This window comes from Leptodactylus fuscus, chromosome 5, assembly GCF_031893055.1.
Source record: "Leptodactylus fuscus isolate aLepFus1 chromosome 5, aLepFus1.hap2, whole genome shotgun sequence".
NCBI lineage: Eukaryota > Metazoa > Chordata > Amphibia > Anura > Leptodactylidae > Leptodactylus > Leptodactylus fuscus.
This window is the reverse complement of record NC_134269.1, coordinates 104,653,557-104,672,711: the sequence shown is the minus strand read 5'-3', so window position 1 is coordinate 104,672,711 and position 19,155 is coordinate 104,653,557. Positions and strand designations below refer to the sequence as shown.

The 19,155-nt window shown below is 39.5% G+C and overlaps 1 protein-coding gene across 1 annotated transcript in view; it reads right to left on the bottom strand.

The window, feature by feature from the left end:
* PODXL (podocalyxin like) overlaps positions 1-17,201 on the bottom strand; it is a 52,342-nt gene extending 35,141 nt beyond the window's left edge. The window contains exon 1 of the mRNA XM_075273957.1: positions 16,770-17,201. Within this exon, the coding sequence (XP_075130058.1) occupies positions 16,770-16,812 (43 nt within the window). The 5' untranslated portion in view covers positions 16,813-17,201. The remainder of the gene's footprint in view (positions 1-16,769) is intronic.
* Between the last annotated feature and the right edge of the window lie 1,954 nt (positions 17,202-19,155).

The following is a 19,155-nucleotide window of genomic DNA, read 5'->3' as shown; positions in this document are numbered from 1 at the left end:
TTTCAATGTGCTGGTTACATGGTCACCAAAAATGGAAGCGGTCATTGCCATATTTAAGACAATGAGGCACAAGTCTATATATCTACATTTTTTTTAAATCAAGTTCTGTAAATTCTAAGTGATAATTAAAATTCTACTTAGTCTGCAGGCAACTAATGAGGTTAAAAGGTGTTGCCCAGGATAGAGGGATTTGTTTATTCATTGTGGGAAGGTCTTATTTTGTGCATGGCTGACTCTTCATACAATTATAGAGACTCTGCCAAAGGGAGGTAACTAAGTGAATTCATTTCCTGAATGTGTTGTAAAAATAATCTTTTAAAAAGGGAAGGGGCAAAAGGTGAATAAAGGCACAGGAGTAACTGGAATGTATAGTGGAATTCACTAGAGTCTACAAATCTCCTGGGTCATCTACCTTTCACTAAAGAAAAAAGTAACCACTAAAAGACCAAATATGGGGCACAACTTACTCTGCAGACCCATTACAACTGGAATGCAGAAACACAAAAGAAGCAAATAAAGTCATTAGAACTTTTGTGAAGACCACAAGTTCTCTACAAAGGCTTTAGCTTCAGATTTGTTAAGTACCTACACACTGGACCTAAGCACAGACAGACTCTAGAGCTGGGATAAGTCAGGAAACAGCCAGGATGGGTGGAGATGACTAGTGAGACAACAATGCAGAAAATATAGAATTTCATTGCTGGGGTACAATCTACAAGACATTGTCACAGCCAACACAATAATATTAATCAGACAATGCATTTGATAAGATTTTACCCTCTCCCCAGGAGATTTACATGTTTCATGTTCACATCGCTGCTGAATTTTACTGATGAGTTTCCTTGGCTTTCTGTGATAAGATATAACACTGCAGCAAGTTATCATGCTGCAGAAAGTCAAGTTAAACTTTACTACATCTGTGCACCACTTACAGTAGGATCCAGTTCATGGCACTGTTTAGTCATAAAGTGGTTTATGTAATTTATAGTCTCTCATATTCTTCACTGTATACTTTTTATATGGATGTTTTTGCATACCAAAGAGCGGTCTACAATTTTTTTTAGACATTTAAAAAAAGATATATTGATGTATGCCACAAAAAGATGCCAAAATAACAATATTTTGGCAGTTACTGGGTGAACAGGAACCTATGAATAAGTTTGGAGAAGAATAATTCTTGGTGATCTCACTATTTCTTAACTCACACTAAATATTGGAGTTATGGAAACACTATAGCGAAGCAATTTTGGCTGTTTCCACAATCCTTGCCCCCTTCTGCAAGCTTAGATATGGCAGGCAGGGGGATTCCTTTGCTAGAGATAGGTGCAGGTCCCAGAAGTTCATCTCCTTGAATATGTCATAAATATCTTACATGGGAATACACTTTAAGAAAGGTCAAAGCTTGTGCGGCAGGAAAAATCTATTACAGGATGTCTATACAGTTGGATCCTGTTGCCATTGACTTCCATTGTATCCAAAAACAAAACAAAAACAGTAAATGTCTGGATTTTTTTTTTTTTTTTTTTTTTTTTTTTACATAAAACCACAGCCTACTATGCCATGGGTACTTTTAGCCCTAAATACTAAAAAAAATAAAAAAAACAAATAAAAATAATTTATGCTCATTTTTATTCATATGATAATTATCCTCCAGCGAGCATTGGAAGTCTCATTGAGCTCTCTCTGCTGTGTATGAGAGCAGGGAGGCTGCTGCTGCTAATGACTCATAAGCCTTCCCTGCTCTCACACAGAGATTGATAAATGATCAGCAGAGATTGATCGATGAGACTTCCGATGCTCGCTGGAGGCTAATTAGCATATGAATAAAAGCATAACATAAAAAGGTATGTATGGAATAGCCTTTCTAAAGGCTATTCAGGTGCTACCCCTAGTTTTTCCAAAGACCCCCCAATCTTCTTAAAAATAAGTAAAACTGATATGCTAATGATGCTCACCGTGTACCCTAGGCGTTCCCCAGCGCCAGCAAGCACCCCCCTGCGTCTTACCTCTTTCACATTTCTCCGTGGCTTATGTTCTGTTATGGCCTCCTCCTCCAAACTTGCTGTAACCGCCTCCATCCTCTGTAGTCTCGCTCCTGCGCTTCAAATTCCGTGCATGCGCAGTAGCGCTCCATTCTGAGCGCTACTGCACATGCCCGAGGACCATTTTCTTGTAGCCACCTATATAACTCAGCATATTGCTCAGTTTGCTGTTCTATGCTGTTAAATCAGCATAAAAATGAACGGATAATACAAAAGGACACAGGGGAAATAACTTAGAATAAGGGAAAGAGGGGAGAGGGATACACTAGGTTTGAGCAGGGTTTGAGTTCAACAGTTGATGGATCAATCAAGTCAGCAACATAGAATAAGTCTACTCCATAGCAACAGATTTTTTCCTAGGAGGAACGAGTTATAGAAAAAAGATATCATGGAGGAGTGTTAGGAAGCCAGTGGAAAGAGTCTAGAACACGTAACCCAGACAGTCCCTGTGAAGCAGATGGGTCTTAAAAGGGGGTGGCAGGTGAGGGGGAGGAACGGGACCACAGAAAAACACTAGGGTGAACAGGTGCTAACCAGAGCTTCTCAATTTTCGACCCAATTCACGTGTGCTTGAGGCATTGCCCAGCACAGAACACATCGTAAATGGGCTGCATTATGTGATAATGCTAGACCCCCCCATCTACCCTGCCAACATAATGGAGTGGGGATGCAATGGCGTTTTGCATTCCATATGAACTGGAAGATTGTCTATTGGCAGTAGTGTGATTCAGAGGCAGAGACTGATACACAAAGTTTCTCGAAGAAGTAAAAGAGCTTTGGAAGAAGGGTCATCTTCATATTCAGCTGTTATGCAGCTAATGAGGGATATGTGAAGGGAACGCCACTTGTCTAGGAGAGACTGGAGGTCATAGAACAGATGGGTATAGTTAAAAGAATACAGTTAAGTATTGCGTGTTGCATTGTTTTTTGGGGTTTTTTAGGCGCCGCCCCCTGAGTGGCTGGCTGCCTTGATGCAGTGCTCCAAGCTGGGAGCAAATTTTATCTTTCCTTTCTCATTCTTTTTCTCTGTATCTTCAAGAATCCTGTAACCAAGAAAACTAGCAACTATAAATTGAATGGAAGACCCTGTGGAGTATTTTGTTCCTTTTGTTTCTATTGTAAAGCATGGACAATGACAAGACCTGGTTCAGCTGGTTTCCTGTTTGCACATGTGCCTGCTACCATCCCCCCAGGACACCATGCGGCATGGAGGAAAACCTACATGGAAGTGTGGACTTCTTCTTCAAGGAGATGATTTTTTGGCATCTATTACTGATGTGTGAAGATGCCTACATCAATCCGCACAGAGAACTAAATGACCCTGCAGTGTGTCTGTGTTTCTTTCCTTTTTAGTTGCTATGATTCCTAGGATTTCTCTATCTGCCATGAGCTTGTATGTGTTTTTCTCTCTTGTTATATACTACTGTACCATCTATGAAACTGTATCACTGAAATTTCCCCATTGTGGGACTATTAAAGGAATATCTTATCTTATCTTAACATGGAGGCTAACTAACCCTAACCAGCCTGGTTTGACGTGAATACATCAGATGGTGCCTCATACACAGTCACAGGCGGCAGTGCCATGTACTGGATCCACAGCATACCACACAGCTCTTGATTTTACCTACTACTTTCTAGAATCTACCATAGCAGGATCTGCACAGGTAAGGTCACATAACCAAATATTTGCAGATCTTCTTATTCAGCATATAATACTGGGGGAATGTGTACTGATGAGTATATAATACTGTGTGTGGGGTACGGAGGAGCATATAATACTGTGGGGGGGGGGGGTGTACTGAGGAGCATATAATACTGGGGGGATGCGTACTGAGGAGCATATAATACTCCGTGTGGGAGGAGGGTTTTGAGGAGCATATAAAACTATGGGGAGCGGGGTGTACTGAGGAGCATATAATACTAGAATAGATGCATACTAAGGATAATATAATATTGGGGGGGTGCGTACTGAGGAGCATATAATGCTGTGTGTGGGAGGAAGGGGCCTACAGAGGAGCATATAATACTGTGTGTGCGGGGGGGGGGGGGGGGTACTGAGGAGCATATAATACAGTGTGTGGGAGGTACTGAGGAGTATATAATACAGGGGGCATGCTGTGGAGCATATAATACTGTAAAGGGGGCCTGCTGTGGAGCATATAATACTCCCTGGGAGCCACTGCTGAGCATATAATACTGTTCGGGGTCCTCTCATATCACACAGCATCTGTTTTATAGCAGACGTGATATTAGTCCAGGCTGTAATAACATTACATAGTCACTATAAAACAGATCCTGTGAAATGTAAATAGTTAATATTAATTGTTCAAAAGTTCCAAATGCAGAGACCTTTACATTTCAGTACAAAGTTGTTTGTATTATTGAAAGCTCTGTAAAGCCCCATTCACACGACTGTAATATGTGGGTCCGTAACTGTCTGCAATTGTGGATTCACACAGTTTTAAGGCCTAGGTCTTGTTTAGTGGTTCTGTATTTACATAAGAGAGACTTTAATAGTTTAGGAGTATTGCAGTGGTATTTATTTAGGGTGGTTGGTCTGGGATCTGTACTTATTCTGCAGTCCGTGTTTATTTTGGTGTGGTCTGGAATCTTTATCTTTATTAATTTTTGGGTCTGATGTGGGCTCAGAATTAATTTAGGCATCTAATATGTGGAATTTATCTGTGTTACTACTGAGGCTTGGGAAGCTTACAGAAATAAGGCACCAAGATGTTAGTTATGGCAGTCTGAGCTTGCTGGAGAAGATAAGGAAAAAAAGAATGTTTACAATCACCTGAGAGTCACTGGGTTTCTAAAGGCTTGGTGGGCTCTCCTGAAATGTCTGCTTTTATAAATACTTGTGTTCCACAAAAATTCCCTATGAAGCTCAAATCTAATTGGGAATTGAACATTCCCATACAAATTATATGATCAACGAATATTATGCAGCATCAGTGTGAAGAGGCACAACCCAGTTATCAACACTACTAGTGCTAATGTCTATAGACATGGTGTGTTAGGGCAGTGGTGGGGGTAAGGTGAGGTCCAAGTTTGCAAAATAATCTAGGGTCTATGGTCTATTTATTCTACCACCAGTTACAGACTTTATAGTCCATTTAAATTTCTGCAGGGTATATTCTAAATTCAGCTTTAGGCTTATTCCCCCATTGTGCTTTTTCTGCAGCACTTTTCACAGAAATACCTATAAAGAAAATGCCAGTGTTCCCATAGGTATAATTGACATGCTGCGATTTACAAAAACATGACGGTTTTTGAAATCACAGCATTTCCGCTGCAGATACGTTTTGGAATGTGTGGATGGGATTAGCCAGAATCCCATCCACTTTTCAGGTACTGTAAAATGCCAGTTCTTGCCATAGCGTTTATGTTACGTGTGACTTCAGCCTTAGATTTTTAATAGAATATAATTTTTAGGAATTTAAAGATGAATTTTTCTCGCTTTACTAAATACCAGCCAGAAATCCGCAAATACTAGCTATGCCTCCCATTCATTCACTTCAATGGACGTTATCAGGTGGAACACGTCTGAAGAGTGAGCATGACTGTTATTTTTTCTGCTGGTTGAAAAAATTGGCTAGAGGAGAAATTCACCAACTTCCATTAAAATCAACAGAGGACAGCTTCAGGAAAAATTTAGAGCTGAATTTGCGATGGAGACCCCCCAAATTCTGAAGCAATTTCCCCCATATCAACATTCCATACATATGTGAACAGTCCCTACTGGTTCAACTGGTTTATTGATGGTTTTCTGACTGCAGCTCTGGAATATATAATTCACACCATAACTGAAGATCAGTATAACATAAGTAGTACCATGTATTTGTAATGCTGATCACTCTTTTATGTAGGTTTTAGCAATAAAAACCATGTTATAATTCTATTATTGTATTCTTATACCACCACTGACCTGTAGTTAAATCATCAATCCTATGCTTATTACTACAATGGATGGTCTGATCTATGTGTAATTCCTGTTCACTTGTGACTATTGTGATATACTCCAATAAATCCTGTATCCGTGCATGTTTATATGATTTGGAAAACTCTTTTACTGAGCACCACATGAAAAGACAAGTGTGCTACCATTGTTGATGCAAGATATTTGTTTTCCATTGGACTTGTATGTTCTCCCTGTACTTGAATGGGTTTACTAGTGTGTTCTTCTCCTCTCTGAGATCATAGTGACAGGTTAAATGGTTTGAGGGTGGTTTCACGGGACAGTTTTTGTGAAGGGCTGTGTGTTCTGTTGCCTTATAAGGGTCAGTGCACACGCAGTTTTTTGGTGTTGATTTTGACAAAGAATCTAGCTCTAAATCAGCCTCCAAAAAAGCCTCCCAATAAATAAAAAATTGTGTATTTACAAAAAAACCTACCAAAATAAAATGCTAAACAATAAAGGTGTTTTTTTTTTTTACATGAGGTTTGCTGTGAAATGCTATACATCCATTGCAAGTACAGGTGAAGAACATTTGAACAGATTTTTTTTTACTAAGATTTAGACAATGTAAACTAAGTCTAACATTGCTTGGCACAAATATTTGGTAATTTGCTACAAACTGGTTGTTCTTGTGCCTTGTAGTGCACTGCCCCCTCAGCTGTGATTTGATTTGATCTATAGATAATATATCTGAATAAGATTGGCTATAGTAGATAAAGGTATGAAGCAATGGTCCTGTTTGCTTTCTATCGGCTCCTAGACAACGCATCTAACATTCCACACTAGCACAAATTTTATTTTGAAATCTGAGCCAAAATACTTAACTGGTGTCAGGCTGTACCAGGAAAGACCTTGCTATATATTGCTTGAGAACATTGGCATCGTGCTCATAACAGCCTGTGAACTATCTCATAAAATTCTGATGAATTTTCTCTTTATTTTCAGAAACATTTCATTTGTCAGTTTGGACATATCTGTGTCTGACAGTGCACCATACATATCTGTGATAGCACAGGCATGTTTTTTTATTATTATTCCCACCATTATTCTTAGATAATGAGCTACATTTTCCAGTCTCTATTTCCAAAGTGCTCTGGTTCAAAAGGCTATGAGGATTATCCAGGGCAAAATGCTTTGTGTGTCAGTCTCATTTGTTTACATATTGACTCTTTCATTGCTGCATTGATAATAGGTATCATTGTTTAAATGTATATATTTTAATCCCTTACTACACCATGACATAACTGTACATCCAGGGGCTATGTCACAGAGATCATGGTAAAACTGCTGATGCTGTCCTCAATGTTGTACAACATAAAAAAACTGACACATATTTGGTCGGTGCTAACATATAGAATAACATATACATAAGATAACATGACACAAGGGCGGAATTGCAGTTTTTTTTCCAATTCTCCTATAGAAAGGGTTAATAAGTAGTTACTAACCTTTATGTATCCAACAATACTGCCATTCACAAATACAACTTCTCTTTCAAAAAACAAACACTAAAACACTAGTGCCATGACAACGGAGAGCTAGATTGATTGAAGGGATTCTATCATTAAAATAAAAACGTTTTTTAAAGTAGAAGCATGTCGGACTAACCTTTAGATAGGCTATTTATCTCTTACCTTTATTTTGAAGGTCCACACTGCTGTTTTGGAATTCTGTCTTCTTTCTTCATTATGGCAATTGTGTTCAGGAAGCAAAGGAGTCGTTCCCCCCGTGTTCAGAGCACAGCGTTGTTCTCCATTCCAGCGCCACCTCTGTCCTCTGTCTCCTCTTCTCCACTCCTTCTCTTACAGGAGACCACCGCAAAATGGCTGATGGAACAACTGACTGAGCATGTCTGCGGGACATTTTGTGGTGGTCTTGTGTAAGAAAAGGAGTGAAGAGGAGGATACAGAAGACAGATGCGGCACTGGAATGAAGAACAACGATGTGCTCTGAATACAGGGGGAACGCTCCCTGTGCTTTCTGAACAGAATTACCATAATGAAGAAAGACAACAAGATTCCAAAATGGTGGCGTGGACCTTCAAAATGAAGGTAAAAGATAAATAGCCTTTCTAAAGGCTATTCCGAGATCCGTTTAGTTTAAAAACAGGTTTTTAATGATAGAATCCCTGTAAACAACAGTTACATACGGACACCAGTTGGCCCTGCTGGGTGGCCACCATTTTAAAAATGAAAGCAACAGTTTCTGTGATGGCAGACATGTGAACCCAGCCTAAATCAGTGAAAAAAGATAAGGGTATTTTAATGTGACCATGAAAAAACCAAAAAATGAATGGTCCTAAAGGTCCAAAATTAGGTTGTTCTTAGGGGGTTAAACGGTAGTTTTTTCCATGATCATAGTATCCTATTCTTGTGTGCTAAGTTTTCTTTGCTCCATACATCCAGTTATATCTTTTTTTGAAATAGTTCGGTAACAACATTTGCAGCTCATTAAGCGTCCCAAGACAGTGAAGGATTGCAACATTACTATGCACATATGGCATACAGTAGCCTGGAGAACCCAAATGACAATGGTAACTTTGTAGTGGACCTTTCATGTCCTGATGAACCCTTTAAGTGATCAATATCTTTAGACATTTGCTCTCCCACTAACTCCCACAGTAGGACAAATTTATTAAGACTGGTGTATTGTATGCCAGTATTAACAAATGGCCTAACCGTCACATAAAAAACAAAAACCTTGCAAGTCTTCAGTAGGTGATACCTTTTTTTAATGGCTAACTCATAATGATGACAGAATATGACGTTTCGAAGCTTCCTCTGGCTTCTTCTTCAGATATGTCTAAAAACACTTTCTGCAGGCTGCATATATATGTATAACGGGATACAGGAATAGGATAACCACTGGCTAACACGGTACAAAAACAAACATTTTCCTCTAACCGTCACAGGGAACCAGAGATTCATAAAGGTGTTACGGCTGTTGATCTGATCTGTTGATCATAATAAAAATTGCAGTAATATCACAAAACAAACATCTTTATTAAAGTAGTTAAAATGGGTGTTAAAGGGATTCTACCACTAAAACACTTTTTTTTCTAGTTACCACGTCGGAACAGCCTTTAAAAAGGCTATTCGTCTCTTACCTGTGGAAGTGCTCTCCACCGCGCCGTTCGTTCAAAATACCGGTTTGTACCGGTATGCTAATTAGTTCTCTCGCAGCGATGGGGGCGTCCCCATCGCAGGAGCAGCGATGGGGGCGTCCCCATTGCAGCTCGAAAACCGACCGCAGCGCCGCCTCTCTGGTCTTCTGTGTCCTCCCCTTGCCTCTTCAGCGTCTGTCGGACGCCTGCGCAGTATGCTCTCTGTTCGGCGAAATTGCCGTCCCAGCCATAGTGCGGGCACCGCACTTTCGCGCATGCGCAGTACGTTCGGCAATCTTCGCCGAACAGAGAGCATACTGCGCAGGCGTCCGACAGACGCTGAAGAGGCAAGGGGAGGACACAGAAGACCAGAGAGGCGGCGCTGCGGTCGGTTTTCGAGCTGCAATGGGGACGCCCCCATCGCTGCGAGAGAACTAATTAGCATACCGGTACAAACCGGTATTTTGAACGAACGGCGCGGCGGAGAGCACTTCCACAGGTAAGAGACGAATAGCCTTTTTAAAGGCTGTTCCGACGTGGTAACTAGAAAAAAAAGTGTTTTAGTGGTAGAATCCCTTTAATGTGGCAAATAGCATAAGAAGTTGTTGAGGGAACAATACATGCCAACAAGAAATAAGGAAGTGGAAAAGGAGGAAAAGGGAAAGAGAAAGAAAGGGTTGCTTGGGAACCGGTATAAGGAAGGAGGACCACGTCCTGCGTTACCACACCCCAGGAACCAGGGATTGACCATGAATATTTAATGAAGTGCAAATAATATATTATGATATTCTGTTATTTCCTATAGTTAAAGGGATACTCCCATTGCATCCTTTCTATTGAGATCTATAGACAGAAATACAAAAAAAATAAAAGTTTTGAATGTCAGACTATGACGTTACAAAACAAATTTTTAAGAAAACTTTTACCATTTTTTAAATATTAAAACATAACAAAATTTAATATCACTGTAATTATACTGACCAATAGTTAAAGAAGTTAATAATAGCTAGGTAGTCACTGATGACCACGTTTTGTATCCCCCTGATATTCCGCTAATAGTGCTCGGTAGGTTGTCACATTATACAATTCATGTGTAGTGACTGTCAATGAATGGCCAACCATGCATAGACAGCCTGGATTCACCTTTGCAGAAGCCAATACCCTCTTTGACATCTATATGCCTTAACAGGGGAAATAAACTACCAGTTGCTCTCTTCAGTGAAATTACTCTTACTTCCCATCTTTCTTCCATTAAATATTTCCATATCCTCTTCTAGAAACAATTTCAATGTTTAAGAACTATGTTTATGAAATGCTTGCAGCTGGACAAATCTGGTAACAATACACAGTGTAAAAATGACTATTATATTGTAGAAAGTACTGTGGCACAGTCATTATGATAAACATAGCTCAAGACAATGGGAAAGGAAATCCCTGCCCTTAGTTTTTTACAACACACATGGGAAATAGGAACACGTACACATAGCAGGTGAGAGAATACAAAAGCTGGCATAGACAGCAGTGCAATACATCCTGAGATTTAGCAAAAATTATTGTCTCAATGTGAAATTTGCCATCAATCTCAGATTTTGCCATTAATGAGGCTATCACTTTAGAGATATGCTTTGGAGGAGTGAAAAAGTATAGAGTCAATTAATACGAAAAGTTGTAAATGAGTTATAGCTTAAAATAAAAACAAAATAGGAATAAAAACAAATAAAAGCTTAACTAAAAGTATGCAAAGATAAGGCCCCCAGATAGCAAGCCACAACAAAAAAAAAAAACACTGCGGAAAAGATTGTGGCGTAAATGCATCAATTTTTTTTCCGCAGTGTTTTTTCACATGAAGTCCGCAGACAGCTTTTCTCCTGCAGATTTTTCTTCTGCAATGTGTGGACAGGATTATCCAGAATCCCAACCACTTTTCAGGTAGTGTAAAATGCAGGGACACTGGTCTAAAAGCATTTTATGATTTTTTTTCACTCTTTTCTAGCAATAGTGAGGATAGATATACACCCACTTAACACACTGAACATTACTACCAGGAAAATGCTTCAGTCGCCAAACAAAGAAACCATTTAGCACTTGGTTTATAAATCCTTTGATGCTGTCTGAAATTTTACAGCTTTTCAGTTGCCAAGCTAGGACTACGGTATATGACAGACTTTATTGTTGAAATTTAGATGGTCATTCTCCATAATTTACTATGAAAAGACAGGTCAGATGGGATGCTGCGTAGCTGTAAGACTAGAAATGGCCAACAGTGAGGCTGAAAGCACACGTTGCAGAAAAGCTGTGTTGTTTGTTGCAAATTTTGCTGCATTTTTTTGAGCCAGTCAGCATTGGATTTAGCAGAAGGAAGAACTATCAGTGGTTCCTTTATATATCAAATAGCTTTGGCTGCAAAAAAAAACCAAAACACGAAGCAAAACCTACACCAAAAGACGGAGCTATTCTGCAACATGTGACCTAAACCTAATTTCATATCACTGTCAAGTTCTCTGACAGAGGTTATGGCATCATGGGAAGGGGCTTGAAGGCTGAGTTCACGTGGAGTTTTTTGGTCAGGAATCTGCCTCAAAATCAGCCTCCAAAAAAAGTCTCCCAATAGAGTTCTATTGGGAGGCTTTTTTTGGAGGCTGAATTTGAGGTGGATTCCTGACCAAATTCATGACCAAAAAACTCCAAGTGAACTCAACTGGAAACTAACAATTTCAGCACTGTCTGTATTATCTTTTCTTATCTGACTGTAAAAAACAATAATGTAGAAGTAATTTATATGGTGATATGTGGTGGTTAAAAACGTACCAGATAATAAAGGTTGCATTTATGTGTGCACTACGCATTGTCCTGAAAAGAGCTTTCTATTATAAAGCTTATCAAAGCAATGTACAAGAAAAATTATTTGCAAAATGGTAAGAAAATACAAATAACAATGGGGCAGCAACATGTTTTACCATTTTGGAGTAATTACTTCACAATATGCAAAGAAACTATACTAGCAATTTATTGACTATGACTAATAAAGGAATTATAATTATTACAATGCGATATCATGGCATATACATCATCGCACAACTAATAAAATCTATATTATGACTCATTATGTTGGTACGCAGTTATGTACCACCTAATTTCCAATGACAAAAGATTATAGTAATATAGCTAATGACTCTTCGACTTCAGCTATCTAGAAACTACATACAAGCTGTCTCGGCCATTCAAGTTGTACTTACAATGTGTAACAAGTGCAGCATTCACATCATCATTTCTAAGCAGGGACTCTCATCTCGAGATCTCCCACTCTCTTCAATCATGTCTTTGAAGTGACATTCAGAAGTTTGGTAAAAATGATTAAAAATGCAATTTTTGTGTAATCTTTAGATTTAAAAACAATTCATCTGTGTAATCGGATCTTAAGGTGGGCTGTGAATAAGAATTGTTGCATCTTTGATACTAAAAGAGTCAACCAAAACCCTCTAAACTGGTAGTGAGCTATAAAACTTGGAATGACTGTTCACAGAGATGACTGGTTATTCTGGACCAATCTGAACAATATTACATTGTCTGTTCCTTTTGTATCACAGTTGCTTCTACAAGTGACATACAGATAAAAGTCATCTACATGACTTCTACTTGGTTAGTTTAGCACTATAATAGTACAGCATTTATACTGTTTAGAGCTGGACTGAACATGGTCAATGGTATAAATGAATGCCACGGCATTACCCTATTCATCTTTTGCAGACAGTTTTTGTTTCTGTTATGTATCAATATCTGAAGAAAAATTGTGACAAATAGGTAAACCATACAATACTCATAATCAGTGCCATTCTTACCAGAGTATAACCCATCATTGTTCATCAGAGTACCAAAAACTCTAAAGTCTAAAGGGTCTGTTTGGTCAGATAGTAGAGGTAGGATGCCTTACAGAGACATTTAGACCTTCCTCTATACACTTACTAGAGTGGAGAGCTATGTGAAGATGCCACTTTTTATTCCTTATTTCCTGCCAGGCACTGGCATTGAAAATACTCTGCAGCTCCTAAGATTAATTTTTTATTTAAGTGCTTGTCTGAGGTAAAAATAAAGGGTGTAAGGCAGATTGAGATTAAAAAAAAGGTTAAGGCCCCATGTTGCAGAATAGCTGCTTTTTTTGTTGCAGTTTTTGCTGCAGGTTTTTGAACCAAAGTCAAGAATACCTGGAAAAAGGAAAGGAAAAAATAAAGGAAGTTCTTATACTTCTCCTTTTTGTTAAATCTACCGGTTTTCACTCAAAAAACACAACAAAATCTTCAACAAAAAAGGCAGCTTTTCCACAATGTGGGACCTTATCCAAAAGAAGCATTACTTACCTGTTGAATCCCGCACAGCGATTTTAGTGCTGTCGATCTGGTACTCCTGCCTAGTGTCCGCATACCTGTCTACAGCTGATGTGACCCGTGATTGGCTGTAGTGGTCACAGGCTGTCATCGTTGCAGCCAGGCCAGGTTAACAAACAGTTTGGTTGCCCTGGAGGGGTAGGGGATTCAACAAGTAATGCTTCTCTTGTTATTGTGCAGAATTACCGGCATTTGTCTTGTTCTTTTTTATCTCAAATAATCCCTTTAATAAATATGGTGCAGTATTTTAACATTTTTCTGCAATTTCTAATGAAATATTAATTGGAACAGAGAATATTTCCTTCTGTGAATGACATAGTAAGGCCATTTGTTACATGGCAAGTTATTAATTTCAAAGAGGGGTGTACAGTGCTTAAAGGGTAACTAAAATTTTGGATAACATTTGATTTCTGGCAGTATTTGTGTCATTCATACATTTTGTATTATACTTTATTAACAAATTTTGTCTCCTTTCTGTAAAATCCTGCATCTCTTTATTCTTGACTTTGCTTTTGTATAGAGAGCTATTCCTGCCTCTCACTGAATGTCACTGTATATGGGGTATGGGATGGAGTAGGGGGATGTGTGAAAGCAGAGAAAATGAGGGGAGGGTCATATCAGGGTTACAGAACTATCTATAATATTTCCAGTGATATCACTGGTTGAAAACACAGTTGGGATTAGGATATTTATATGCAGGTGTATAATATATATGATATAAATATCCCAATCCAGACTGTGTTTTCTACCAGTAATATCTCTGGAAATAATATAGATAGTACTGCAACCTCTTATTTCATATAATACCAAAAGCAAGTTTGTATGTTTTATAACACCTGTGATAAAACTGCTTGAAGTGACCGTCCCCACCCTTTCTTTATGTTTTACAGCCTTGTACTCCAAGCACCTACACTATACATAGTTACTGGATGAGAGGCGGGAACAGCTCAGAATACAGAAGTAAGGCAAAAATGTGTTATATTACAAAATGTATTAATGACACAAATACTGCCAGAAAATCAAAAGTTGTCCAAAAGTTTAGTTATGCTTTAATTTCGCCTTTGGTGGGAGTCGAAGATAACAGAACACTTCTCTCACATCCTGTTCTTTGCAGGTGAACCCAAGTGATTAACTTATCTTCATGGAGCCTTGTAACAGTTTTCAATTTATTATTATTATTTAATTATTTATTATTATTTATATCAGTAAGATATGCCTTAACCTTGTGAATAGTGGGGTCTGACCTATGGGATCCACTGATACAGACAATAAAGGGGCACAATGCTGGTAAACCTTTGCATCCCCTTCTTGTAGAGTGGGTGGCTGAGATTGCATGGCCATGCTCTGTTCACCTAAGAGCAGCACATCTTATTTAGGGGAATTGCTATAATAATTTCTACAATGGTAGAAAATGCCACCACAAACACAGTGTAATAATGGTACATTTCTCAGCATGACAAGATTCAACAGCTGTTACACATGTGCCTGTATTTTATGGCACAAGACATGCCTATATTCCTCAGTGTACTGTACATATGGACAGCATGTGAGAATTTACTTTATGTGTAGACAAAAGTGAAAACATTACATGAATGAATGACTGGAGTTACTTTATTAATTTTCTTCTGCTTCATATAACCACTTGTTACAATTGTGCTACAATGTCAATGTACTGAATATGTACAAGTAACAAATAATCACTATACATTCATACATTTTATACACTTGTATAAAAAACAACAACACCCCTATGAAAGCATGTCACATCAGACACCTGTAGATTTCCAATAATTCTGTGTACATGAGCATGTCACAGAGTTTCAAGTACAGTATATGTCACATTAGTAGATTAGCTGTATGATAGCATAATATCTCCTATCAGGTGTAATCCTATAGGAATAGAAATGGCTATTGATTAAACAGAAAATAAGATGATGTCATACAATGGACCTACTTGATATGGCTTAAAGTCACACCCCACATAGGATTTTCAATGCATTTGCACCAGAATCAAAACAGAATTAAAATAGCAAGTTTCTATAAATGGTGTATACGCCTTAAACTTTGTTCACATTTGCACCATGACTTGTGTTTATAGTGGAAGACTCAGCACTGCAAAAGATCCATCATACACTGCACCTCATACACCCCAATAACTTATAATGGGGTATGCCTACACATGCATACAGTACTGTGATAGATCTATCATACACTGCACCTCATACACCCCAAGGACTTATAATGGGGGTATGCCTACACATGCATACAGTACTGTGATAGATCTATCATACACTGCACCTCATACACCCCAATGACTTATAATGGGGTATGGCTACACATGCATACAGTACTGTGATAGATCCATCATACACTGCACCTCATACACCCCAATGACTTATAATGGGGTATGGCTACACATGGAAGACTAAGCATTCTGATAGATCTATCATACACTGCACCTCATACACCCCAAGGACTTATAATGGGGTATGGCTACACATGCATACAGCACTGTGATAGATCCATCATACACCACACTGACTTATAATGTGGTATGGATACACATGCATACAGCATTGTGATAGAGCCATCATACACTGCACCTCATACACCCCAATGACTTATAATGGGGTATGGCTACACATGGAAGACTAAGCATTCTGATAGATCCATCATACACTGCACCTCATACATCACACTGACTTATAATGGGGTATGGCTACACATGCATACAGTACTGCGATAGAGCCATCATACACTGCACCTCATACACCCCAATGACTTATAATGGGGTATGGCTACACATGGAAGACTAAGCATTCTGATAGATCCATCATACACTGCACCTCATACACCACACTGACTTATAATGGGGTATGGCTACACATGCATACAGTACTGCGATAGAGCCATCATACTGACTTATAATGGGGTATGGCTACACATGGAAGACTAAGCATTCTGATAGATCCATCATACACTGCACCTCATACATCACACTGACTTATAATGGGGTATGGCTACACATGCATACAGCACTGCCCATACGCTATTCAGTTGTGGTTAAACTGCTGATGGAGGACAAAATTAAAAAAGTTTCCTAGTTGCTATATAAAGATTTCACATAGCTGATATCCTGAGCCTGAAGAGCACAGCCAGTGCCCATTGTCAGTCAGCCTGTGCCTCAGGACCGTGTGACTGATCTGCCTCATCCTGAGGGGAGGGGATGGCTCCATCCAAGCGGGAAGTTTAATGAATTCAAGGGCCATAAGAGCACTTACCCAGAGCAGAGAGGAGTAGCAGCAGATAGCGCAGGCTGCTCATGTCTGCTGTCCTGAGGTGTCCTTATCTTCTAGCAGAAAGCCCCTCACACTGACACTGTCCAGACTGTGAGCAGCCCCCTCCTCCTAGCACTTCTCCCAGCGTCCTGTGATGGCTGCAGCCTGTGTGTCCCGGGCTGGTATTCCCTGTATGTCCAGTGATGCTCAGGCACTTGCTGCTCCTGCTCTAACCCCCCACTGACTGACTGGGGAGGTATCAGGGGGATCTGACAAGTACAAATCCACTGTTCTCTCTCCAATAGGAAAGTTGTGTGGACCTGCCCCAAAAAACAATAACATAGGAAACTCCTCCTTTAGCAGAACACACCAAGATATGTGCAGGATGCCAGTTCAATGGAAATGATCCCATGAAAGGAATGGCTGAGGAAGTCCTGTGCTAAAACAATCATTTTACTTTGCTGCCTGCGAAGAGTGCAGGGTGGAGAACAATAAGGAGCCTTTTCTGCCCCCTGTTACCATGGCGTCTATGAGGGATGGCTACCCTTCATAATCTGCAACAGACAGCTGGATTCTTGTAGTTATAGGGACAGGGATTAGCTACAGCCCATTTGTCTACTAATTCCTCATCACAAAACACATTACAGACTGCTCTATGATTTCTATCCTCTTTATATTTGCTAGTCTGCCAGAGGCCTGATACCATATACCGCACTGTATATACCACATTGGTGTCATATATGCAAACACCTCTGTATACACTGTAGAAGGAAAAGTTCTATAACCTTTAATATACTTCTGTATTTCTAAATATTTTGCTGCCAGTGAGAGGGAACATTTAACAGGGTTAAAAAAACAAAACAACCCAAAACAGTACATAGCAAATCCTGTTCTCAGCTAAGGGCTCATTCACATCTGTGCCCGGGGTCTGCGCTTCCTATCTGAAACTGGGCAGGAAACGGAGACCTGCAGGCATTTTTCAGAATGCGTTTGAAAAGTGTCTGGCCGTGAGCGCCGGTGAGCGTTGTATGCTCTCCGCGGCGAAGCCGGCTTTTTTTAACCAGACACAGAGTCGGACATGCACGACTTTGTGTCCGCTTTAAAAAAAAACGGTTTTGCCAGAGAGCATAAAACGCTCACCGGCGCTCATGGCTGGATTCGGCATGACAGGTTTCCGTCTTCTGCATGCAGAAGACGGAAACTGAAAGCGGAGACCCGAACGCTGGTGTGAACCTAGCATCAGAATTGTGCCTAGTCTTTCCAATTCCCCAAACTAAAAAACTTGTACACCAAACTGATGCACTGAAGCACACAGAGATTTGTACAGCAAGCAGCACTTTTCTCTCCGCATTTTTCGTTCCATTATAGTCTATGGGGTCATGTGGTTTCTTAGCTAACGGCTTTTTATTGTGTATAGGTTTTCGTTTGGGAGGTCCTCAAGCGGATTCCCCGAACAGAATACCAAATGCAGATGTGAAACGGGCCTTATTTGCACCTGTTTTATATCATAGCGTGCACCATTTTTAGATTGTTTTTCACCTAGTGCACCTTTTTACAAAAATGACTTGTTATACATGCATAATTTAGATGGTGCATAGTTGTACACTTAACTCACTATATGTGACTTTTAACAAAGTCATTACATTTTTGCACAAGTACACTTCATTCCTCTGCTGGCTTAAATAGGACCTTTCATGTCCTCAGGCACATGCAGTGTAATACACCACTGGAAAGCCAACAGTGCAGCTTTCCTGTTCTGTGCCCCGTAGAAGAGCGTACTACGTACACCCATCAACGGGTTCTTTCGGACTCCTTGTGTTACCACTGTTTTATTGGTCTGCCTCTCCATTGTTTGAGTCCCTGACGGACCCAAATAACTGAGAGGTGATGCTAGTGTGAATCTACCGTCAATGGAAATGATATGTTTTTTTCAGACACAACCGATGTGCAAGTGTAACTTTGGCAGAAAGTAGTCAAGTTTTTTCAGTTTCTGGACAATGACTTAAAAAAAATAAAAATAAACCAAATGTCTTCAGTGAACTGTGGCACCCTCCCCCTAGAAAATAACCACAAATGTGTAAATCAGCATGAGGTGTTTTGATAGATTTGTTAAAAAGAGCTCCCAATTTTAATATAGACAGCAAATAGAGATCTATAAGATAATGAGGTAGTCATATATGGTTAACATACATGATGCACTGCTTTAGGGCAGTTCGGCCCTGTTTGAATGTCTCACTGTGGATATAATGACCCACATTTACTAGTAATGGTGTTTTTGCATTAGGGAGATATGATAACTGGTGAGAATTTAATTTAGTAAACCAGTCCTCTGAAAGGGGATAGCAAATAAATGTTACTGTTTGTATAATGAAACGGTGTATAATTTTCC